Below are 26,020 nucleotides of genomic sequence, written 5' to 3'. Positions count from 1 at the left end.
AAACGTGATCTGGGCAATGAAGCCACCAAATGTGGATTCTCCCAGTGGAGAATTAAATCATTTAAGCAAAACTTAACTTTCCAAACTGCATTTTCTATTGCAAAAAAAAATCACTCAAAGAAATTCCTGACCAACTCAGGAAAAAATATGTGTATCAGAGCAATGTCAATTCATCATCACTACCCCATGGCCAAGTCATGATGCTATCGTCCCTGACAGAGCCGTCTGCTTGCCTCCTCTGAATGCAAGGTACCGCAAAAGCAGCCACCAAATTAACTATTAGGGGAGGAAATGAGGAATGGAAGCAGAAGCTGTGTGAAGGCAGCTAGGAAGAACTTACTGCACACTATCCTAGAAAACAATATCTTTAACCAAAATAATGTTTATTCAGCCTTATTATCTATATTAACTGTCAGTCAAGATCATCACAGTTATTCTCCAAAATAGGAAACAACAAAGAAAAGCTGATTAAATCAGGTATTTCTCCCTCTGTGCCTTTCAAATAGTAGAATTTACAACTTTTAATTCATATCTTATTTAAAGCAAAAAATAGCAAAGCCAGAACTTGAAAATTTTTACAGAACGCTATGGAGTCCCAGCTTGGATGTGCCAAAGGAACAAAATGAAGGATTATTTTAATCTGAGTTCTACTTACCACCATGTCTGGTAACAAACTGCATTAAAAATGAATAGATGAAAAAGCCATCCTCATCAGCGGACATATTGCGTTAAATAAAATTTGATCTTGGAACCCTGCTCTGAGAAAGCCCACAGGAACAGATGGCTTCACCACCCCTGAAGGGAACTGGCAAGACTGAATCACGATCAGGCACTGCTAAAGCACAGCAAGCATAGGTGTCCAATAAGGCCACAGTACTGAGAAAGACCGAAGGAGAGGGATTTGAATATTGATTTTGAAATAATAAACGAATGATCAGACAATTAAATTACACTGTCTGGCAAAGGGCACAATGAATACAGGGAGTTTTTTGGGACTTTTTTTTTTCTCTGTAGTGATCACAAAAAAGACACTGATATATAAATAAAAAGAAAGAAAAGAACAAAAAAGGAAACAAAGAAGAAAAAAGTAAGGTTATTCCCTCCCTCTGCATATACCCATGTACACAGACAGATTCTCTGATCTTTTTTTTCCATGCCCTTTATCAATTTGATAGTGGCTGTTTTCTCATGGCCTGCAGTATTTGCTTTTGCTTGAGGGTCTTAGACTGCAGATCTTATCTCTGTTTACCTGCAAGCTTATATTTTCATGCGCTAAAAGAAAGGAAAGGTGACAAATCAGATTACAGCCTTTAAAAAAAAGCATGCTGTGAATTCAGAAACAAGAAAGGTAAAAAGTAACATCTATCCAAAACCTCAAAGTAAAAACAGTATCTCAAAACAAAAGCAGCATTTAAAGAGCATTAAAATACATTCCCATCGGAATTCTGCCTATTTGCCTATTTACTACTTTTAATGGAAAGTCAATTGGAAAAAATGGTAACCTTGCCATTACCCTCAACTTAGTCCTGATGTCACTGGCTGCTCAGTCAGTTCAGAATGGCAACACAATGCAACACAATTCTTAAGATACTATAAACTAAACTGTATATGAGAGGTCATTTTTTAAACTTTACTTATTTAGCCTTCAGTCTGTTACAACGTCATTTCTAATTTACCAGGCAGAGGCAGCAATCCTGCTGTTATATCGTAGCTCCCTTCTGCAGAATGATATTGTAATGCTGGGCGTTTCATTACCCCTCTGTGCTGTGTTCACGCATCCTGTCCTGCTGACATGGGACAGAGTCCTTGAAGGGCAGTGGCAGACAGCTCTGCTCTGTGAAGAACTGCAGCGTCCCTCTGCTCGCAGCAGCAGCAGGACTGCAGCGATGAACAGGCAGCTCCGCTCTGCCAGCTCCCCTGGTACAGGACTTTTGAAATAGAAACACCTCTCAAAACAAAAACAGATGAAACCGAAGGCTGTTGGTATCCCATAACATTCTCTTCTCTATGCAGTTTACTGTAGGTTCTAAAGGTATCATAAAACTATTGCAATGATTCAACAGCAAGACCCAGGCTCACAGAAAAAAAAAATTTAAAGCTGTTCCTTAAACTAAAAATCATGCTGCTGTGGCTCCACTTACAGAACAGATTTAGCATTAATCAAGCTGTCTCAGACACTTTTGTAAGCAATGAAATATATTTATTTTAAATGTGATGTAGATATGTCATCATCCGCTACTTGTATTGCCAAACTACGTGAAATGAAGAAATTACAGTTCCAGTAATTACTGCTATTCCTGATATAACTAATGCTGGAATTAAAAATAAAATTTTTCTTTTCAAAATGACCTTATTACATTACCTTCCCAAAATACATTCCTTAGCCTTATTTTAAGTAAAGATGCTGAAATCAGGACAGACAAAGCCAGACCATTCCCACCCTGCTGCAGGATTTATCTTCCGTGGTCCATATGCCCATGTATACCCTAAGCTAGGTCTGGCTGAACCTTTCTGATGGAACCATCTTTGCAAAAACAAACAGCAATCAATTTAGCTTTCATTTTGAAATGCATCACTATCTCTATAATGAAATATATTATATTTTATGGAGTCTCAAAATATACCAAAAATGACCTGCAGATTCTTCTGTACTAGCATTTTAGTTTGGATCAGGAGTGCACTTTTGAAGCGAATCTCCAAATTACCTTCACTGGCCACACTTTGCTTCACATCTCAAAGCTCATGAATCTCTTTTCAGATAAAAGAAAAATGGAAAATGTTACTCTAGAAGTGAGTCTGCTGTACTGCAGTTGCAAATCAGAATCATAGAATGGTTTGGATTGGAAGGGACGTTAAATATCTAATCCCAACTCCCCTGCCATGGGCAGGGACCCCTCCCACCAGACCAAGTTGCCCAAAGCCCCATCCAGCCTGGCCTTGAACAATCCCAGGGTTGGGGCATCCACAGCTTCTCTGGGCAATCTGTACCAATGTGTCACCAGCCTCAGAGTAAAGACTTTCTTCCTAATATCTAATGTAAATCTACCTTTTTTTAGTTTAAAACATTACTCCTTGTCCTATAACTACACTCTCTGACAAGGAGTCCCTCTCCTGAGAGCAAATGTGCAGTAAAATCTCCTGAAATGAGTATAGTGTGGATGCTGGCAGCTCAGCACCAACTGTTTTGATCTGCAGATTAAACTCCTGTGTGATGACATTGATTACTAATGTAAATTTAGCCTGACTGAACAAGTTTCCACCTGACCACCTGTATTACAGTCTGATTAAATTCTGGTTTCTCAGGGAAAAGTCAAAATTTGACATTCTCTTTCTTTTTGGAATGACAAGTGTGGAATATTAAAAATTTTTCAAGTTCTTTGCTGTAACCTCTGCCAGCAGTCTTTTGTTGTTGTTGTTGTTGTTGTTGTTTTGTTTTGTTTTTTAATAGCAACTTTGTTCCGCTGCAAAGCATCCCATAATGATGGCCAGCTCAAAACAATGTACAAATGTAGTTTCACTTTGCATTTCAGCTGGTAATAAGATTGCATATAAGAAGAATTAAATGTTGCACAGTATTTGCAGTAGCCCCTAATAAAGTATGATCTGTATTTCAGACTTTTCAATGGGGCATTATGTGATATCACTGCAGTGGTATTAATTTTTGTTTGCATTTGCAATATTATTTGTTTCAGTTTTTCAGATCTAGTCTTAACACTAGTGTGATAATGTCAGATAAGTAGATGAGCATACTGTAAATGAATGAAAATGTCCGTTCTGTATCATTTTGGTTAAAAATGTCTTTTTCCAGCTGGCACCAGCTGTACCCATCTGCAACTAAGCTGAGGAGAAAAGACCTGTCATATGCATTCTTCAGCTCTCCCACCAATTTACATTTTTCAGCACTAGCAGCAGCGAAGTTGAAATCACAATAATCCTGCTGTCTGCAGCATTAGGAAACAAATGAAAAAATTTTTCATTTCAATCCCATGCCAATGAAAAAGAACAAAGCCAACTAAAAGGGTGAAGGAACAGTACGACTAATACACACACACTGTGGATACAGACTCCTAACTTTGGCTGGCCCTGTCTAAGAGCAACATTGCAAAGGCAGACTTTTTTCATTACAGAAACAAAATACTATTCTGTAACATATTTCTGCTAGATAATCAAACTCGAAATGTATTTGATTTAAAATATATATGTACATATATATCTCTCCTTATATTAGGCTAGTAAGTTTAAGGAAAATTTCATTGTTTGAACCCAATCAACAATATCCACAAATAAATTAGAAAGTTCAGACCATCTAAAAGGAAAATAGCATTTGGAGAAACTTTCTGAAGAATTTAAAAATAAATCTCTGAATTACCAGCTGCATGGAGCACTTCTGATTAGGACCAGGTCTGAACTACTACCAAAGCCCACAACTTCAACTGTTGCTATGCACAGCACATAGAAGCAGCTCAGGCCATGGGTTTGAGAATGAGATTCTAAGGCAGAAATGCTGCTGACAAGACCTAGGTGTGATATTCCGTGTCCTAATCTGTACACCAACTTCATGAAGGAAGCAACTGTCCTGATTATAGCCTACTTAGCCCAAATGGCAAAGTGCTTTCCATCACTGTGTAACAGCTACTCTGTCACACAGCAAATGTCAAACTGTGAAGTAATCTGATGAGTCCTGAGTAGAACAGAAGGGTAATTGCTCTGACCAGAGGTATCAAGAACAGAGAAGTCCAAAGACCCAACCTGTGAGCGGTGACCACTTGAATTCCAAACGCCCCTCACCTGCATCTAGCAGAGAATCAGAGTTAAAACGTCAGAAAGCAAATGGATGTCTTGGATCTGGAGATTAGTCACTCACTTTAGCTCTTTGAGGCAGGTTCATCATGGTGTCCGGTTTGAAGTCATTCTTGTTTTTTCTGCACAGAACTGCCGTAATGATAATGATGATAACCGTAACCACAGCAATGGGAGCCAGCACTGCTGCAATGATCCACAGGTTGTTTGGTGGGTTCTTCACCACAGCTATAGAAAATTGCAAACCAACACTGGTAAGTTTTACTGTGTAAATGAAAGATTCAAGTTGCTTCCAACAGTGTCTTCAGCTGCCTATAATAATTAGTATAAAAGGATTGTTAGTAACCTAACTATGCCTTTGTATTTATTAAATAAAAAAATGAATCAACAATACTGTTCAATTCACAAATATCTGAGTTCTCTTCTTTAGTTAGTTATAGCCAGCTGCAAAACTAGCCATCAGCTCCCAAGTTAGATATCACTCAAATATTCATTTACAGAATAAGCACACACACACACAAAAAGAGATGTAATTAATACATTCTTAGCTACTTTTCAAAACAAAACCAGCTTATAGTAAGATAGCATGATAGTATGTGTGTTGAAAGTGTACACACAGAGTCCAAACCTGGTATCACAGACTTGCAGGCTCAGCAAAAATAAATTGGCTCAGCTTTGAGACAATGAAGTTAAGAACACTAACAGTTATTACTGACATCAACAGGGCAATAAGAAAATGCTTCAGTTGTGCTCTAGAAATACTTTGTCATAGTTAAGGTCAAAATTAATCCATTATTTCTGAAGGAAGAGAAGTGATGAGGTTGGAAAGAGCTATTTGCAGATATATTAATAATGGCATCAGGAAAAGGGTACATTTCAGAAATGCGGTGGTGCTTAAATGTTTTAGACTCCTTTTCATCATAATAAAGTCCCTTAGTATGCATGCTCAACTCGTACACACATAAACGACCCTCCTGTGACACAAACTCAGTTCTCATTATATTTCGTTCTGGAAAAACACCAGATAATCTCCTTATGATTCTGTATTTGCTTTACTGAAATATTTTGTGGACTTCAACATACTTTCTCTATTTATTTTCCTGTGCCACTGGTTACTGGCATGGATAGGCAATTGTGAACAAACCAATGTAAAACAGCCTTTCCTACTTCCTTGAGGACTAGTGCTTTCAAATGTCATTGCGCTTATTAGCTGTCAGAGGCACACAGCATCTCTCAGGATCAGACTTTGAATGCACATCATCTTGCTCAGCGGTAGTTATGAAAGCCAGCTGAAAGTCTTTCTGAAGCTTGAGCCCCTTTTCTTTGTATATGTGCAACTTCTTGCAAAGCCAATACAGTTTATTGGGCTAGGCAGGAATAGCACCGTTAGGTACCTAACAGTAACTGTATGCTTAGAGACTCTCCAAAAACCTCTGAACCTCTGAACCTCTCTCTCTGAACCCCAGGATTAAGTAACCTTTCAAGGTTCACTTCTCAATGAGCTTATATAATTCTAAATTAATGACCCTGGATATGTAGTTCGGGAACGAAAGGGCTGTGGGGAAGGAAAGAGAATCTGAATTTTATCAGACAACAATAAGCATAACAATAATCATAGACTGCTGTTGTGTAAGCAGAAAACAATTTTTGAAAAATCGTAACTATTCTTTGTAGAGAACTCAGAAGAAACAATGGCCTTATGACTAATAGGACAGACATTTTGGAATCCTAGTTTGCATCTTCAGTTCAGTTACTGGTTTCCAATGTGACCTTGAATAAGTCAATCCACAATTCATGCTACTCAACAGGACGTCGGTGGATTTTGAAACAAGCCTTTCATTTTGCTATAGCTCAGTCCCTCACTTACAGAATGGTAACATCTATATTTTTTGTTATTACTCATCTGTCTTGTCTAACCAGACTATAAGCTCCTGAGGGTAGATGTCTTTTCTTACTGCATTTTGGTACAGAGCTTTTCATTCTGCTATAACAGAAATTATAATCAGTGAAAATGAAATGCACACAAAGTATTTTCTTTGGGAATACAAAGGCAGACTACAAACACTGTGTCTAAAATGAAACAAATTGATTTTTTTTCTCTAAAAAGCTATAAAGGTAGTTCTACTTCCTACATTTCAAATACTCTGGCTTCACAATCTCAGTTAACCAAGGTCATAATTTCAATTTCTGTAAGTTTTGTTTATAATGCTCTATGCATGTTTAACTTGTATGAAAATCTGCGGTTGAATGAGGCTGCCTTCTCAGACCATGGAAACACAAAGTTAGATCATCATCATCAGCTGTCATATAATTATCTAAATTCCCACATAAATCATAAAACTGCATGAAGAGTTATAAAGCTGCTATACATTTTCTACAGTTATTTTAGTAAAAACAATCCTAAGAAATACTGTAATTGAAAACAAAGTAGTTTGGAATTTAAATGCTAGACTATGAAGACAGGAATGGAGATCTGGGGTTTTAGTCCAGTAAAAGTCGATTACGGACCATGATCAAATCAAGAATCAGGTACAGTATTGTGCATTCCCTGGAAATGATATCGTACTTAAGTATTCTAACTCAATCATATACTTATGGATGATACATCATTTACTTACTACAGTGGTTCCTTCTTTTCCTATCACCATTACATGTAATTATTTCAATATCACCTCTCCTCTAGGCAGAAGAGATGGCTGAAATAATGGACCCAGGAAGTCCCATTTTATATACTTTTCAGCCAGTAAGGAGATCCAGTGTAGAAACCCACATTAGAACTTTAATTCCACCTGGATAAACATCTTGGAAAAGTGGAGAGATTGTTAAAGACATTAATTCATACATTAAACTGTTATTAAAAAAAATAGAGAAATGTCAAAAGGACTCTTACGATCAGCTTGAACTTGAATCACATAACCTAATGTCAAGGCCATCCGCTGGGAGTCAACAGTACTCAAAATTTTGGCAGCTGCAGTGCCCAGCAAAGGTTTGCCATTATATAAAGTATAGTACGTCAGTTCAGCTGGCTCCTTGGGTCCTGGAATTCGTTGGATTTTAACCATCTTTCAAAAAAAAAAAAAGAGAAAGAAATAAATTTCAGTTGTATCATACCATCACAAAACCAGCAAGAAGCTACCTGAAGGCAGTGCACGCAGTCTGTCAGACCCAATGTAAGTGTTAGCTCCATGCACCCAAGCAGGGCTTCCTCTCACCATGTCCCAGTCTATTAAAATTAGTGAGGACTGACTGCCTTCATAAAAATCCTTAAACATAATCCTAATGTAAACCCTTATACTAGGAAAAGCATGCACTAAAAAAAGGAAAGGACATTAGAGTCCTGTTGAACGTTGAAAGCTACACTTTACCAGCACATTGCAGTTCAAAAATTCCCTCACATTTTACTGCTACGTTCATTATTTTTGATCCAAGGCTAACAATAAAAAGAACCATGTTTTCTCAATTTTATTCAACAGAACACCAGGAGAATTTAAAATTGTACCTCTACCTTTCCTGAGAGTAGAGGAAGTGTCAAACACTTGGAATGATAAGAGGAAAAAATGAGCTTTTTTTTTTTTTGAGATCCTTCTCCATTATGTTGAAGCCTAAAATATGTCATATTTTCCAGGAAAATTTTAAAAGGTTCACACTTCTCATAAATAAAAATGTATTTCTTCTTTTAAAAATTCTTTCAGTGGGAAAATACACAGAATTGTGGGCAAATAAGAAAAGTGGTAATTTGTTTTTATATCTCACAACAAGCAATTATTGAAAAATAACACATAACAAAAGGAAAAAGTAGTAACTTGTCATGCATTTTGGAGAAGAGTCCCTCTTTGAATCCCCTACAACTAACATCAATTGGCTAAGTTAGTCAGAAAGCAATATAAGGTTGTTTCAAATAAATGAACGGGAAATGTTGCCACATAAGGGAAAGATGATTAATAAATTATCTCTGCTTCATAATGTGATCTGTGGACATATAATTTGATGACTAACCATGTATAAGGACTGCTTCATACATTTTTTTCAATAAAAAGAAAAAAGTTCTGCCTTTATTGATGGAAGAGATAGGAAGCTTCTTTTTTCATCCCTTAAGAACAAAAATCAGAACTACTCATTGTTTCCAATATAAGACTTTTTGATAAAATATGTATATTGTATTTATCTTCACAGGAACCGAAGACAAAATATTTATTGACACTGATTAACTAATGACAACTTTTAGAAGATGAGAGGCATGAAAACATGTCTGACTTTAGAAAAAGGAATTCATTAGTAATGCCATGCATATTGCATTCACTGCTTTGGTGTTCATGAAAAAAAGACAGGAAACCTCAACCCGGTTAGAGTTTTCCACGCAAATTCAGGCAGTATGCATCCAAACAAAGCCCTTTCCAAAACATGTCTAGGTGCAACTGATGTTGCATCAACCACCTGCACAGTGTAGCTGCCCACAGTAGTGGCACGTTTAAATCGTCTTCCTTGCTGATGGGACATCATGAACAGTGGGGCCAAGCGCTGCTCCATTAGTCTTGCAAAGCTCTGATTGTTCAGTCCCAACAATGCAATATCAACCCCTTGTATAACTGTGGGAATGGAGAAAATCAAACATCAGCAAATCTTACACCGACAGATTAAGTAACACATGGTTTGCAGGGCTGTTTGACAGGGACCAACTAGATTAGAAGAAAAATAACTGGAAACTGTTTCAGTACAGTTCTGCCCTCTCGGTGATTCCCAGCAGGGATATAATGTGCTTCTGTTTCAGTCACTGCACTGTTCTTCTCAGATAATGCCAATGATGTTTCAGAGAATAAAATCCTCCAAACACATTCTTAAGCTTTTAGTTTACCAAAATGGCTTAGAAAAGCACCTAATCTATAATCTCCAAAAGCACCTAATCTATAATCTCCAATGTAAAAAGTCAGTGAAAACCTGTTTGAGAGCTGTCTGGTTTTATGCTTGTCAAAGGAACAGCCAGATCCTCCTGTTAACTAAACAATACTTTTTTTTTTTTACCCAGCAGTTTTGAAACCTGAAGTTAGAATTTTGTACAACTGTTTGGAAAAAAATACTATTTGTTTGAGAGCATTGAACAGACATTTCATAAGTGCTAATGGATGTAAAATAAAATGTACACTGAATTTACATAAAGTTCAAATAAGTAACACAGCATGCTAATTTAGTTCACATATGTGTATGATTTCTCAATATTATTTTAAAATTCATTTGGGAACATCATTTTTTTTAACAACTTTGTTCCCATTATAATACCAGGAGTATTCCATTACAGTAAGTGCACGAAGGCACGAAATGGAGTATCAGGTTCATGGGGTCCACATGGGGGGAGCTGTACTTCAGAGGATGACAGTCTCTGCATGTATTTACTTTTAACCTCAAAATTATGAATAGATGTAACAGACACCACCAAGTCACACTGGATATTGGAAGACTTCAGAATCTAAGCCATTTCATGACAGATTTCTTATCCTTTGCTCTCCTGAGCATTAAACAATTTGATTAAACAAAATGATAATACTCTTGTATCTACTGACTCGACGGTGTCTGGGAAAAGGGGTCTCTTCCCTCTTGACGAGTTAGCACTTCTAAAGGCAAAACAATTCTGAATGACCATGTGATACTAGTGAAATGATTGTGATAAAGCAAGAATTTTGTAACTTAATAGCATTGTCTGCACCTTTTTTTCCCATAAACACAAAGTTATACGTTTAATGCTTCAGGTGGAAGATGCAAAAATTCCTGGACCCAGACACATAGTCAACAAATGATATCAAACTTTCCTTGGTTTAACAGATCACCTTTCTTCCTGTGTAATGTCTACAAGCCTCTTCTGATTTCAGATTTAAATCTAAATCCCACAAACAAGCAAACAAACAAACAAAAACCCTGTGTTTTAAATCTCTGAAAAGACAATGTTGCTCTTCTAAGTGCTTAAACCCCAAAATGGCATAGATTTTGAGGCAAGTGTTGGATGCAGGAGATTGCTGTGCTTAATGTGACAACTCACAGTTATGTCCAAGAGTAACTTAAAATAAATTTGCCCAGCTGAATGCAACAGAAAGGGTCGGTGGACAGTTATTTATTTTGTATAAAATTACTGCACAGACGTGCTTATATAATTGAACACTAAAAATTATTCTCTCAAGTGCAAGGAAGGAGATTAAAAAGTACCTGTGATCACCCAGTAGTCTCTAGTTGACTCTGAGACATCAAGGTTTGGGTACTCCAAAGCTTTAAAATAAAAGTTGACATTATTTCGTAATATTGCAACATCCTACATACGTCCTTAAACAATATGGTTAATCAGACACTGATAAATAAGATTGAACTACAGCTTTTCTATGAGCATTGTACAAAGGACAGTACTACCCAACCCAGGAAGAGATCTAGAGGCATAATTTTCAGGATTACAGTTTCTCTTCTGTCTGGAAAAGGGCACGGAGTATAGGTACTGTACCACACAGAATATATATCTTCTGCTGCCGAAGTATTGGCTACTACATTTTCTGAGGTAATGCTAAGTGTTGCCCATTACTAAAGATGATACATAATATGCATGTCTCTGTGTTATATACATCTCTGCTGCTTCCTCCATGCGAGTAATCAGCTGGTGGAAAACAAGAGGACTTTCCACCATAATTCTTGTGAGTTCATCTTACTTAAGTCAGACCACAATTTCAACATAAAATAATATTAATTAAAATAAACAAGTGCCAGCTTCCACCAATCTAAGTGCAGTTTCACATAAATTATAAACGAGATTAGTAAAACTGAGAAAACACCTTAAAGTGAGTGTGCAGGCACATTAAAAGCATGCAACATTTCAGGTATTACTAGCATATGTGCTTACAGCTGTGAGAAACTGATATTTGCAATTTTGATGCTTTTTGTTAGGTTTTTAATCTCAAAAGTGCATTAGGCTGTAAAGTTTAATATGCTGCTAATTCATTATACACATCAGCATTTTTTCAATAGATTTATGCAAAGTGGAAAGCATTAATATTTGGTACTTAGTTTAGAAAATATACGTGCTTTCCATGTTGATACACTGCTATTTAGTTACCTTGATTTTTAAACTCCAAAGTGGTTTGAAATAATAAACATAGTACAACATCTGATTATGCACAGTAATTGCTTTTCAGAAAGAATTTCACTGTGAGTCCTGAGCGGTGCATTTCCATGATAGACTGCAAGGGCTCTGGAGGAGCCACCAGAGTCTAGGGGGAAATTGTGTGGTCTGAAAATGACAACAATATTTATTTGAAAAACTGAAACCACTGCACCGCCACATGAATAAGCATAAACCACTTTTCAAAGTAAACATTTTCACAATGCATGCCATCGATCTCAAAGCCATAAATACTATGTGAGCATTAAGTTCATGCATTTGCTGTATACCTGCTGCATTGGGAATAAAACCAAGAACTCCAGAATGAGCTATAAGCCATTACTTGTCACAGGAACACTTGCTAAAGACTCTATCATGTCAGTTCATCACGTACGGGGATCGGCAGAGAACTGCAATACTACACAAGACTCCTCATAAGTGCCAAACGTCTTCTACAGCTCCTGACTACTGAGCATATGCCAATACTGCTCTTACAAAAAGCACCATAAGCCTTTTCCTATGCAACAGGCCCATTCTTGAGACAAAATAATAATAATAATAACCCAAGCACAGGCATCATCAAAATTTCCTAGGACTTAGTCCTTGTACTCCTGCATGCCCTGTGAGGACAAGCCCTGCATGCAGGGCACTCTGACAGACTCACATGCGAGCTACGAAAAGGAAGGAGTCTGTCTCGTGATGAATGGTCCACAGCCCTTCCTAGCTCCCCACGTGCAACATTCATCAACAGCCTCCCTTCTACTTCCCCTTGCTTATGGAAAGCACTAGTGAAAATGCATGCTAACCCAGAGATGCTAACCCTCTTTCTTGTAATGGAAAGTCTGATTCTAAAGTGCACCAATGCAGCAGAAGAACTCACCACTAGGCAGTTTCACCTACAGTCATTTGTTTGCAAGCATCTGATGTGGATAGGTAATGTCTCAAGTATATTTGTTCCTTCTTTCTCAAGGATTTCCATAACTACCAGAGTTAGCTGTGTTTTCTGCCCTCCTTGCACTGCAGAGGGATCACATACCCCACAGACAGTGGACTGCTCATTGGGCAAGTACCTAACGAAGAACTGCACAAGATGATTACTCTGCAGTTGCGCTGTTTGTAAATAAGACATACTGGTCAAACTCGTAACTTGTACTTTCCCCACTGCTCACTTTTCTGCAGTCTGGTTCTGGTTGTTCTTAGAATCAGAAAATGAACAAACACTTTGCTAATTTTACTTGAAGCTTCAAATCCACTCAGCTCAGTATTCTGAACCTAAAGGCATATTTGGCTCTATCCTCATACGCTCAATTATTTCCATGCTTGTGAAATGAAAAATTACTAACTACTCTGTTAATGATATGGCCTTATCAGTGAATTTGATGGCTACCAGATCTTTACCGGTATTTGAGCACAGTATACCAAATTTAACAAGTATCTCATGAAGATTTACACACTGTGAGATCAGCTGAAACCTGCCCTCACTTAACCAGGGTCCGTTGCCATGAACAAATGTACCCATTATGTCTCTGTCTCTTCTCACTTCCATTGAACACCGATCTCTTCCAGTGAATGGATAACTTGTCACCACAGCAAGTTTAATTTCACACACTGAATTTCACAAGCAGATTAAACAGAAATCCCCATAATGAAATTTCTAATCTCTTTATTCTTTTTAAAGAAATTAGCACACAAAGAGTCAGTGAGCATATATACCATCCAGGCTACCTGGACATACAACTTCCTTTAGCTCTCTGTACCTCTGACTCTTCATAACGGTGGAAATGCAAGTGAATTATTGAAACTAAAGTGCTAAGACCACACTGAGAAGTGGGTATGAAGCTCCGCAAATGCACTGATGACTTTCAAAAAGGAGATATATAGGCAGAACTCACCCACTACCCAAACATGCTGGCATTCAAAGCACACTACAGAGTCATGTTACTGGACCAAGTATTGGGGGCTTGGTCTTTCAAATAGTAAAGAGCTATGCTGAAGATGAACTTTATGTGCTACACTGAGTCCCTCTGAAACAGCGAATTAGGAAGATTAAGTTTTGTTTCATTTAAAACTACATTTTACTTTGTCTGGAACTTACCACTAGCTTTTTTTTTTTCATATTAATGGCAGCATATATGCACTGTTTTTTTATTATCTGACAGTGTTTCTAACAGCTGAAGTAGACATTGAACCAAAGCAAAAGAAATACTCTAAATTCCCCCCTTCTTATTTTTTTAAACAAGCAAAGTTAAAAAAAAGGTAGTCAGGAAAAAAATATACAATCTGTGAGCTTCATGACAAAGCTTACAGTGCCTTCAAAATCCTGGTGGTGGCTAATCTTAGAGGTGTGTGTTGAGAAGCACATACTTACATTCTGCAATGGTGAGAGGTGGGTAGGTTAGATAGAAACCCACTAGCTCAGCTGACAGCTGATTAAGAAGGTTGCTGGAAATGGTGCCGTTTAAAGTTGTGCTTTGATTGCTCACCACATAAAACAGAGTGACAGCTTGGGAGACATTGGAGGTATTCAAAATCTGAAACAGGCAAAGAAACAATGTGAAGTCATGTTTCAGCTCAGTAAAAAATTAAAAAATAAAAGTAAAAAGGGCAAACAACAAACTGGGGAAATGTTAACCTGAACAACTGACCAGATACAGCTCACTCAACATTATTGTGTAAAACAGTTTGTGGTACTTTAATTCCTAGTTCAGCAAACACAGAGCTACTAGAGGACAGTAGCAGGCAGAAAAGGTGCCCTCATATTCACTGAAAATATGAAGTAGGAAGAATATCTAACAATTCATTTTTATTTGAATTTCACTTAAATGATTTACCTTTATTTCTCAAAAGGATAAGAATGTATAAAAAGTAAAATTCAAATTCACAAAAATAACAGTTACAGTTTTCTATAAATCATGCATTTGTAAGTTTTCCTGTAATAAACAAAACGATCTTATTTCAGATGAAAACATAAACTTATTTCCATAATGGCTACTGAAGGCATTTTGTTGAAATACAAGCACACACAAAACAAAGAATAACCCAGAGACTTTAGCAACAGGCACTTCAAAGCGTGCAACACTGTACCTGAACTGTTAGGTTGTTGCTGGTGTTCCAAACCTTTCTTTCAGCATCCTGAAATGCTCTCTGTAGCCGTTGCTCCATTGTCTGAACAAATTTGCATGACTGTATATTGTCTGTTTGACCCACAAACTGCAGCTCTGGAAAAAGAACAAAGCATTTGTGTGTAGACAAAATATTCTTAACTGCATAACCCCTGTGATGTCTGACAGCAAAACAACCAGTCTGCAGATTAAGCACGTGAAAACAATGCCATGTAAGACCATTCTAAACTAGCCCTAACTAAAGAGAAACATAAGCATTAAGTTGCATTATTAAAGTGGATACTCTCCACAAACAAGTGGAGATTGTTTCTGTATGGATACTTAAGATGCTAAGACCCATCCACTGTGCACAGGTTTACTCAAACTCAGGCAGTAAATGAAGGTCATTCTGAAACGTGTTATACTCTTAAATCTCACAAGTCGTTCGCTCTTACAAGACATAATCAATCATAATATTGATTCTCATTCTGTTTGTGCTAGGAAAAATATGCTTAATGTAACTGCAATATGTACGTGCACATAAATACATAAGAACATATAAGAAGTCTCTTTGCAATTGAGTAGGTTGTTTTACAGGGCCAAGGGAAGGAAAGATAGCATTCATCCTACTCTGCTGGCAGTCCTGCGGGCACTGGGAGCCTAGTCATGGTGCAGGTGAAACCAAGCCACAGTTTATCCTGCTGCTTCTCGCTGTGGTGTTACGCTGGAAAGCTGGGGGGGTCAGGACAGCAGAGGAAGGACGAGCACTTCTGCACTGAACTGCCAACAAAACACACAACTCTGAGCCTAGGCAGGCTATCGCTCACCTGTCTTCAGCTGGAAGTGGTACGCAGGGAGTGGCTTCCATGGCGCGGCCAGGGTTGCAATGGACTGAAGATGCAGCACGTGCTGCTTTATGTCTGCCGTGGCGTTGCTGATCCCGTAGGCAATAAGCCTTTCAATTACAGCAGCTGGTATAAAAACCAGTCTCCCCCGCGTAACATAGTAACCAACTGTGACATTATTCGATTGCTCCAGGATTTCAACCTAAAACACACAGGGAAACAACTCACATATCTCCAATTTAGGCTGAGGCTTCATTCACATACAGATAAAACAGTATTTTTTACTTCCGAATATAAAAATACATAGAATTCCAAGAACATCCAGCTCCTATTTCATTCCTGAAGTTCACTAAATACGTGCACGTTTCTGTCATTACAGGTTTGGGGTTATAGGTTTGAAAGACCAAAAGTTTCCCATATTTGATTCTTCAGTCTCAACTGACTCCTCTATACTGCTTATCCTGTACTGCCCCAGATGGCTAAGCTACCACCTATGAGTAGAAATGACAGACCACAAGAACAAACAAACTGTAAGCCAAAACATGAGTTGATTTTTACTCCACACAGAAAATCTATATTTTTCAAAGAGTTTAAGCCTTGGAACTTGTCCTCCAAACTAAGTTATAGCCAGGGTTCCTCTATTAGAAAAATACAGACTCTGTCAGGTTTATGAGAAAGTGAGAGAACAGATCCGACAGTTTTTATTGCTGCTTTTGAGACCCAGGAATATACAATTCCTAACTCAGTAACATCACCCAAACTTGAAGCCACAGGGCATGGGGACAAAAGTCAACCTGATGGCCTCTATTGTGAGCAAAATTACTTTTTCTTTTCCCCCTTATTGGTAAGTGTACTTCATGTAACAGCCTCAGGCTCAGCATAAGCTCCTGCCTAACAAAAGCGGGAACGTGTTTTACAGAAAAGCACCCCAGCAACCAACTTCAGCCTGCTCTAACATTCAGCAGCAGAGCTTCATGCAATGTTGCTAGAAAGTGACGAACGTATCTCCCTCATTTATTTTCAACAAAACATAGTCTCTCCTTGCACAGGATTTTCATCCCTGTGGAATTGAACTTGTCAGGCACTGCATTTTCAGTGGGAGCGGACTGACAGCAGTGACATCCCATTAACTAGCCCTGCTCTTGCAATTGATCCAGGCTAAGCACAGCAGCACTTGCATGACTGCAAACCAGAGTCATTCCTAAACTGCTGGGGAGAAAGAAACTGCTGTTTGTAGGAGTTTCCTGGAACATATCAAGAAGAAAGTTGCACTTCTCCCTTCTACTTCTTCAAATAAAATGACAAGTTTTGGAATGGTCCTTGTATTTTCAGAGCCCAGAGCAGGTGTTACCCATGTGTCAGAACTAATTTGGACATACTCATATATTACGTACAAGCGAGGAAGCAGCCAGGAGGGGAGGTCAGAGACTCACCAGACAAAAGCAGAGTATCTGACACAATCTAGTGCACCACCTTTTTTATAATACCGACCTCTCCACAGGATACCTGCTACTTGTCTTTGACACAGTTAAATCACTCAGATTCAGAAGGCCTAAAAGCAACATGTAATTTTTTTTGTAATCACATATCAGGGATGTGATAGAATAAGGTGTAGATGCTGACAGGAGGGACTATGTCACCAGGCGCTACTTGGTAAAACAAAGGCAGACAGTCTACATGGGATTAAATATGCCCAAATTTGCAGTTTACAGTAATGTTGCAGCCACCCACACAACCACCACTGATTCTTAGCGTAAAGGTTTATTATTTCTCTTGGTGGGAGAGCTGTTTCAGTGAGATCACACAGGCAAGCCAGGCATGCTTACCTGAGCGCTGACATTTTGGTTGAAAGCTTGTCTCAGCACTTGGTTGAGTCCTTTTGTCACGCCCTCCTTGAAGGATCTGCTGATCATCATCCTCCTTGTGTTCAGAAACAGAACTGCAAAACACCAAAAGCTACGTGTTAGTTTGAGGCATTTTTCTTGTTTGCTTTTTCAATTCTTTTATGTTGGGGTAGCTCAGTAAAGATCACGGAGGAAGCTATCTATGATTTGCAGCAGCTCCAATGGGAGTAAGAACTGCAGGGGCTCAGCAGAGTCCCCAAGGTCACTATTCTTCTCATGACAATAGCCCACTGTTCCAGAGTGAAGTCAAACAACTGCAATTTCTTTAGCAACATCAAGGCTTTGCAATGCTGCCTTTCTGTACGTGTGTGAGGTATGATGACACTCGATTGCCTGTGGATAGACTGCTGCAGCATTCCCAGAGGACTGAGCTGGTGCTACACAGGCAGGCCTCTATAAAGGACAAGTGCTTCACAGAGTTAAACAAAGAAATGTTCTTCACTGCTACACCTGCTTTCAGTTTGCCAACTGTCTTTACAGTTATTTGTACACTTTGTTTATAAACAGTTTCACTAACTTTTTCTCTTATAATTTGCAGTTTTACAGCTCCACTTATGTATTTTCAATCATATATTGTGTACGTGCTACTTCTATCTTTAAAAAAAAATTGTTGCATCCACTGCGCTACTGATACAGGTATTTATCCGCTACTAAAACCACATTACATCAAAAAGCTGCTCATTTCATTGTCCTTCAGTATCATTCAGGTTTAGACAGGTTCATAAACCCTTTTATGACTCTTCTTTGCTCAGATCTTCAAGACAAGCATCTTCTGGTGATGCACCGTGCCACCATAAGGAGTGCATAGGAAGACTGGGCAACCTCTCCAGACCCCTTTAGTCTAGAGCTGTTAAAATTAAGGAGAAGCTGTCTGTGAAAAACACTCTTAGAGCCATAAGAAGTTGTACTGTTCACACAGACAGCTCAAAATCCTCCTATTTTGAATTGTGCATCTTTAAAGATTCATTTGAAAATAACCTAGTATTCAATGATACAATCAGGTATAAAATAGAGATCCTTCAGCAAATTCAGTGGCCCCACGTACCTGTTTTAACCATAAGGTTCCAGGAGAGGCGGCAATCCAGGGGAGGAGCTGCTGTCATGTTAGCGAAAGCCACTGCTGCTGTTGTTTCTGCAGGAGCAGAAGTGTTTTCCATTCGAGAAGGGGGAAGCCTAGTTGTTTTCGCTGATGCTGTAATAGATGTCAAAGCTGCTGTAATTGTCAGTGGATATGGGGTTGACGTTTTGGTGATTTCTGAGCTTGGGAATTTCTGGCTGTCAGTGGCTGCTGTTTTTATCTGTCTTGGTACATGTGCTGTGGGTGCGAGCGTGGAAGCCATGGCAGTGCTACTTTTAGGGGTTATAAACAGAGCTGTCATGTCCACAGGTGATGCGGCTGTGTTTCTTGTTGCAAAAGGAAGATCTGCATGTGTTCCTACCGAGCTTAGAACTGAGGTCAATTTTGTGACAGTGTTATTTTTTGTTAGTGTCAGTACTGGAGTGTTTAAAGCCATCACAGACGGCAAAGGTGTGTTTTCAGTGCCTAGCGAAAAGAAGGAAGAAGCTGGCACTGGTGAAGCTGGAGATGATTTTCTTGTTAGTGGTTTTGCTTCTGAAGTTCCTACTGTAGGTAGTGCACCAGAAGACACTCCAGATAACACTGTAATGACAGAATGGGTAAAGTTGGTTGTTGACAAAAAAGCAGAAGTTAGTTGTGTTGGTGATGGATGGACAGAAGTTATGATGACTGACTGCAGAGGACTGATGGTAGGGGGTTGCAACGGCATGCCCTTGGTAGCTTTATTAGATATACTAAAGGGAACTAGACTATGCCTTGTAGCATTTGTGTCCCACTCCTCCACACTAAATGTACCTGGAATTTTATCAGCCACAACCAAATAACCAGAGGACTCTAACTGGTCATCAAGAAATTCCGGCAAGTTTCCAGAACTGACGTCTTCTTCTGTAACAAAGAGAGTTGAGCTAAAAGGTTTAGTTACAGGAAGAGGAGGCTTGCTTGGCATCATGCTGTAGGCAGCACTGATTTCATAGCTGGCCAAAAGAGTCGAGTTGTCAGTGAGCTGAAAAGCCAACATTGGTGTTGTGTTCAAGGTTTTTGTCAGTACAGTGATCTTTCCAGCACCGGTTGTTTGCGATTCTAGAGAGCTAGGGAAAACACCTGTATCATTAACATAAGGCATGTGTAACTGGAGCAGTGCTTCATACTGTGTACTGGTATTATTGTCCCCAGGGGTGAAGAAATTAGTAATGTTTTCAGCCGTGTTTCCATGCTTTTTTTGCAAGGTGGTGGGTACTGTCAAAGTGGTAGCAAGGGATGAATACTGGACAGAGGATGTTTTCAGTGCGAACACATCTACATCAAATTCTGGAACACTGCTCATCTTCGCTCCAGTGAAGGGTAAATCTGAACCACTTTGACTAGACATTGCATGTGTGCGTGTTGCTGAAGGGCAGAGAAAAGTGGTTGCTTATTTGTACTCATTTTCTTTTGCAGACCTGAAACAACTGAATACAGTTCACGATACTCAGTTTCCAATGGAGAAGTGCTTGGAGGAACTTCTCTTACTGCCGGTTTGACTGAAGTTTTTACCAAAGAAACATTAATGCCATCTGAGGACAACAACACTGTCTTGGTCCATGTCGAAGCTGAAGCTGTAACTTTGGGAGTGTTGATGGGATCGAAATTACTTTCAGAGGCGGCACTTGAAATCCCAGAAAAAAACGTGCTCTGGCTGTCTCTCCTTGTTGTTGTGGAAACAAATGATGGCAGGATACGCCACGCGGAAGGCACAACGGAGGTGAGCTGCTTTGTAGCAACTGAATGTGGAATCTGACCAGAGGTAAAATCAGACTGATCTGAAGTTCTTGGTGGTGAATATTCTGTATGTGGGGTTACAACAGTGGGTACTCTCATGGTTCTGTCTTCATGTGCAGGTATGTCTGGATTTTCTGCATTAACAGGTAGAAGATGTGCAATCTCAGAGACAGTAGTAGCGGATGGATTCCTTAGAGCAAGTTCAGTTTTTGAAAGGCCTCTAATGGCAGTAATTAATGACACTGCAGCTAGACCAGGACTAGTCATTTCTGTGTCCAAAACAGTGCCCGGTGTCTTTGATCCTTTGGAGAGTTTACCAATTTGGATATCTGGAGAAACTTTGGAAAGCTGAGATCCATAAGGCAAAACAATATTAGCATTAAAGTTCGTGGACATTTTTGCTGTCAACCCTCTTGTGAAAAACTGTTGACCTGTTCTTGTTAAGGGAGAGCCATCAGAATTCGGGAGAGGATGTGCAAAAGCAGTTGGCAACAGCATGCCATTTGATTCATAAGCTCCATTAGTGAGGTCTTCTGCAAAGGTCTGACTGAGAGCCACCACTGAGCGCTGTGAGGAAGCAGCCGAAGGGATTTGTAAAATACCCTCATTGGCTGCTGCTGTGCTTGGACTGTTTGCGTGTGCTAACCTAGCAAAGGTCTCATTTGTCTCAGTTAGCAAGGGAGACCCTGTGCTTGTTGAAGAGGAGGGTGTTGCATTTCTAAAAAGAAAAGCTGTTTTACTTCTAAATACTCGTACTGGCAGCAGTGCATTGTGAGCGTGCTTTGCATCAGGAATAAGTGATTTTGGCAACAAAAGGGAAAAAATGCTCTCTGTTGAGCTGGAGACCTCAGCCAGGCTCGTGGAAGCTGATGACACAAAAGGTGCACTGGCAGAGCCTGTAGTGCAATTAGTCAGTGCTGTGGAAGACTGGAGGTGACTCATTCGGGGCATTGTATGTGGAGTACCCACAGGACGGAAGAACGATGCAAGAACCTCTGCTTTATTCTGAAAAACTGGTGATGACATAGGGGTGATATCATTATTTCTGTCAATCAACAGTGAATTAAATGGCTGATTATTAGGTTTTACTCCGGTAGGAGACGCATTATGCATACTTTCATTTGGAAACCATGACACACTTCTGGAAGTTACTGGCATGTAAGACTGATAAAATATTTTTGACAGAGGAGTAGCAGAGTATACAGATAAAACAGAGATCATTTCTGAAGGAAACCCTTTTTCCACTGCTTTTGTAAAATGCACTGTTGACAATCCAGAGAGATTGAAAGACATGGTACCCATAAACAACTCAGGACCCTTTCTTTGATTCACCGTACTGGAATTTACATCAGTGACCATGCTTAAAAGACTATTTCTGCTTCCACTAACCTGAGAGCTGGTTGAATCTGTGTTGAAGGAACTTTCAGGCTCTGCAGACAAAGGAACTTTGAATGCCAGTACAGCTGATTTAGAAAAGTTAATGGTATGAGGTGATTGTATTGTCAATGAAGAAAATGATGGTGATGGAACAGCAGCAAGCATGTCTGGTCCTGATGTGCTTTCTTTTGAAATGGAGGGTGTTTCTAATGGTATTAGCTGAAATGGCACAGCTGTACTCATATGTGTCATTGATGGTGTAGTGGACAATGTGGCAAACATACTGAGTTGAGGCAAACCTGATTCACCAGCTGTTTCATCTGCATCTTGCGATGATGACCTCAGAGATGACTCGGCAGAAACTTCAGCGGGTTCCTGGGATGCACTATTTCCACTGCCTTGATAAAGGGTGGGTGACAGGTTAGTTTGGTCCAAAGTTCTGGTACGTGTGCCCGTCAGTGTTGTTTTTATCATCTGAAGCAAGTTTGCGTTCTCCAAAGTCTGTCCCATAGAAATATCAGCTACTGAGGAAGTCTTAGTTTCTGTGGAAGGCTGTGTTGGTGATAGTATAGATCTCCAGTTAGGAAAAGATTCTGATGAAGAAGCAATGTAGATACGCTGTTGCCTGATACCTGTAAAATAACAGGCAAAATAAGTTCTGCAAAAGGAAAAGTTATTGCTATGTGGCTGCAAGAAATCACAGCACAAAACACATTGTTTACTAAAGGTAGTCGCTTCTTTTTTTATTCAAAATGACAAACATCCATAGAAAATTGAAAAAGACGGTGAAAGGTTCAAAGTGATAGATTATAAACCCCTCAAGGTGTTTCATCTGACAGAAGAATAGGGCTAGCTTTCTAGACAGTACTATTTCAAAATGCTACTTTTAAATAGGATGGCTCAACTACTGAAAGGCCCCTTCTTAAGCCTGGGACAACTTCTGAGGTTATCATCAGTCATCCTGTGTCAAAATATTCTGTGAGAAGATGGGTTTAGAACACAGTAGAAAGGGAATGGATTTTGACCACCAAGCTTCACTGACTTGGCATGCCATCTAATATGGGAATAGAGTCAGCACTGGCTGGGTTCCTGTAGGATGCATCTGGAGGCGCTCGTCTTGCCAGTTCTAATAATGCATGCAATTACAGATACAAAAGGAAGAAAACAAAACATGGGTGAACATGAGGAAAGGGGGGTAAGATCCAAAACAAAATTAGCAAATTGAATTCCTTTTTTGATATGTGCAGATGTACAACACCTCATTTCAAACATCAGTTTGTTCTACATTCAACACCATAATGTTCCTAGGCTTTGTCTTCTTAAAATGATTACAGTTCTTCTAAAATCATAGCTTGGGAAACCTCAAATTCTTACTAATTTAAAGATTAAGATTCAATCAAGAATAAAATATCAGTTCTTTTTCCTCCCTCCTCCCCCAGCCAAGATAATAGGTCAAAAATCAGTATTGGCACTTGCTTCTGCCCCCAGCTATGCCCACTTACACAGCTGAGCAAAGGCACAAAAGAGATGAACTCCCTGCCCTCCAACTGCAGCACATCTGGATATAGACAGAGGGTACCAACCTCCTCCGTACACATATGCATAACTCCAGCACAATGGCATGGAAGAGTAAGCAGGGACAGACCTTGAAACACATGGTTATAAAATGGGCTGGACATTAGTTCCAGCCACCGACAAACCCTGGCAGCAGAGCCACAAGCAGTGGAGGGGATTAGCCCGCGCAAACGGGAGCCAGCAGCTGAACACCATGCAGCACAAGAGAGGAAAATGGGTCACACTGCACCTATTTAAAGGTGTGCTTCTTTCTTGTGCTGCCCTTGTGCTACACTGCCCGTAATCTGTGCGTGCAGGCCAAAGCAGTTGCTTGGACAAGCCCCTTCAGGCACCTGGGTGCAACAGGAATGTGCTGGATCGAAGGTACTTAACATGCTCAGCTTGGCACTTCCACACTGCAAATACAATAAATAAATAAATACATAATCACAGATCTTCCTCTTTATCCCTGTATTTAGAGCTGTATAGGGCATGGGGAGCTAGGGACATTTTTATCTTTCCTTCACTGAAATGCAAGAATGAATCCAGAATCCAGAAACAGGTTGTTGGCTGCTGATGTGCCTTTATGGGACCCGAGAGCTCAAGGGCTGGAGTAGCTTAGACTGAGCTCTGGTGGCTTTTCCTTCCTTGTGGTCAGACAGCTCGTTATGGAAGGTAGGAAATAAGATGACACATATTTGGCTGAACTAGAGTAGATTCAAACAGATGTTTGAAATTGAGAACTAGATGATGTGCTTTGAAAAACCAGGCCCTAGGCAAGCTGCAGCTTAAATTCCTGTGAAGTAGCTCAGATGATGAAGTTGTCATTACCGGGTCTGTTGCATCTCAAACCACCTTGTTTCACCTCCGAACCAAAAGGCTGTGCTGAAAAGGGAAGGCAAAGCCTTCAGAGGGAATTCATCTATCGCTTAGCAAATGCGAGTCTTAAAGGGAAGTTAAACAAGTCAATGTTTTTGTGCTTTCTGAAACAGCAAAATCTGTCAACATCAATCCGTACACAGTCTGTAACATTCCTCATATATTTCTTTACACTTGGGTTTAATGAGAACGATTACGAGCAGACAGACAATATAAACGTGAAAAAGTGTTGAACTGATGTTACCACATTTTGACAAGGAGCAAAGGAAAGCTCGAATAACACCAAGACGACAAAACACTGAATAAAAACACCCCCTAACCACTGCTTAATTTTAGTCCTTCCGTTCCTGTTTCTTCCATTCCACACCAACTGGCAATTTTTCTGTTTATGCCCATTAATGAACTAAAGCTCTTGAGTAAATAGAGGTTTAAAAAAATATTAATATTCTGCAACTAAGATAAAACACTGGCTTTCCACTGCTACAGATTTTACTTGATTCTAACTTTACAAAAAGATACTACGAATATCTTTTCCAAACTTCTATCATAAATTTAGTATCTTGGCAGCAACTGGATGCAGTATTCCAAAGCCAAATTTATCCTCTCAGTACATGGAGTTTAAACTGAAGTATATATTCTGTTCTTGAGAATTGGTAGGATGGTATCAACAATGACGTACCCTTATCAAATACTGTGCAAACCAAGACTGTACCGTGGAAAAGGGGGGGACAACGGACAAGGGTATTTCACCTTGACATCTACCAACATCTGAAAACACTCAGAGAAGACAAGCAACTCAAAGCAACATGGAAGTTGCAATGAGAGCACCATCCTACCTGCACTGTGCACCAAGCCATCGCTTACACATCCAGCAGCCATTTGCCATGTCCCAGGGTCAGCTCTTTCTTGTTCATATTTCAGACTATTGACTAACCACCCCCTCCAACAATCCTGAAGCCCATTTAGCACTAACCTCATTACAACAGCTGTCATTGATTAGGGACCTTTGTGTTTCCAAGAATGAGAAGCTTCTGCAATGTGCCACAGCAGGAAGTTTAACACTGATCCAACTTAGAGAAGATCACAGCTCTATCACTTCTAAGCCCCTTTGTATCTAAAGGGGGGTAACAGGGGCCAAAGAAAAGCGTGGAGATGATCAAGAGAAAAATCAATTCCCTCCTTCACCCCTGTTTTGCTAAGGTAAAAGGGATAGCAATTGGGAAAGCAATTAGCATAGGCACCCCTGTGCCTGTCCAGAAGTTGAAGGTGATGCATACATCAAATTAATGATGTAAAGATTATGAAGTCATGCTCATCTGGAATAAGAAGTCTCCATTGTTATCCATCTTCTGCTCCCGAGACATCCGAGTTGCACATTGCTCTTCATACAGTTTAAGCTATTTCCTGGGAGACAAGTACTTGGTAACTGAACATCCCCTGGTAAAAGCAGTGGCCAAGGAAAATGCCAGTCCATTTGCCATACCCATAAAAATCTGTATTTCAGCATGGGACGAGAGAAAATTGCACCTGTGATGCTGACACTTGAAACCATGATCTTGTTTGCTTTATGCCATAAGAATCCAAAGATCTATAAA

General features: G+C 39.5%; 1 protein-coding gene across 1 annotated transcript in view; it reads right to left on the bottom strand.

The window, feature by feature from the left end:
* The window catches only part of KIAA1549L (KIAA1549 like), a gene marked incomplete at its 5' end in the record, with an annotated part of 125,276 nt that overhangs the window by 46,251 nt on the left and 53,005 nt on the right, over positions 1 to 26,020 (bottom strand). The window contains 10 exons of the mRNA XM_040558181.1: positions 4,865 to 5,028; positions 7,691 to 7,862; positions 9,235 to 9,386; positions 10,993 to 11,052; positions 14,298 to 14,460; positions 15,014 to 15,147; positions 15,858 to 16,077; positions 17,702 to 17,814; positions 18,825 to 19,439; positions 22,292 to 22,624. Coding sequence (XP_040414115.1) covers positions 4,865 to 5,028; positions 7,691 to 7,862; positions 9,235 to 9,386; positions 10,993 to 11,052; positions 14,298 to 14,460; positions 15,014 to 15,147; positions 15,858 to 16,077; positions 17,702 to 17,814; positions 18,825 to 19,439; positions 22,292 to 22,624 — 2,126 coding nt within the window. The remainder of the gene's footprint in view (positions 1 to 4,864; positions 5,029 to 7,690; positions 7,863 to 9,234; positions 9,387 to 10,992; positions 11,053 to 14,297; positions 14,461 to 15,013; positions 15,148 to 15,857; positions 16,078 to 17,701; positions 17,815 to 18,824; positions 19,440 to 22,291; positions 22,625 to 26,020) is intronic.

This window comes from Cygnus olor, chromosome 5 (genome assembly GCF_009769625.2).
Source record: "Cygnus olor isolate bCygOlo1 chromosome 5, bCygOlo1.pri.v2, whole genome shotgun sequence".
NCBI classification, from domain to species: domain Eukaryota; kingdom Metazoa; phylum Chordata; class Aves; order Anseriformes; family Anatidae; genus Cygnus; species Cygnus olor.
The sequence above is the reverse complement of the archived record's forward strand: the minus strand, read 5'-3'. Positions and strand labels throughout refer to the sequence as shown.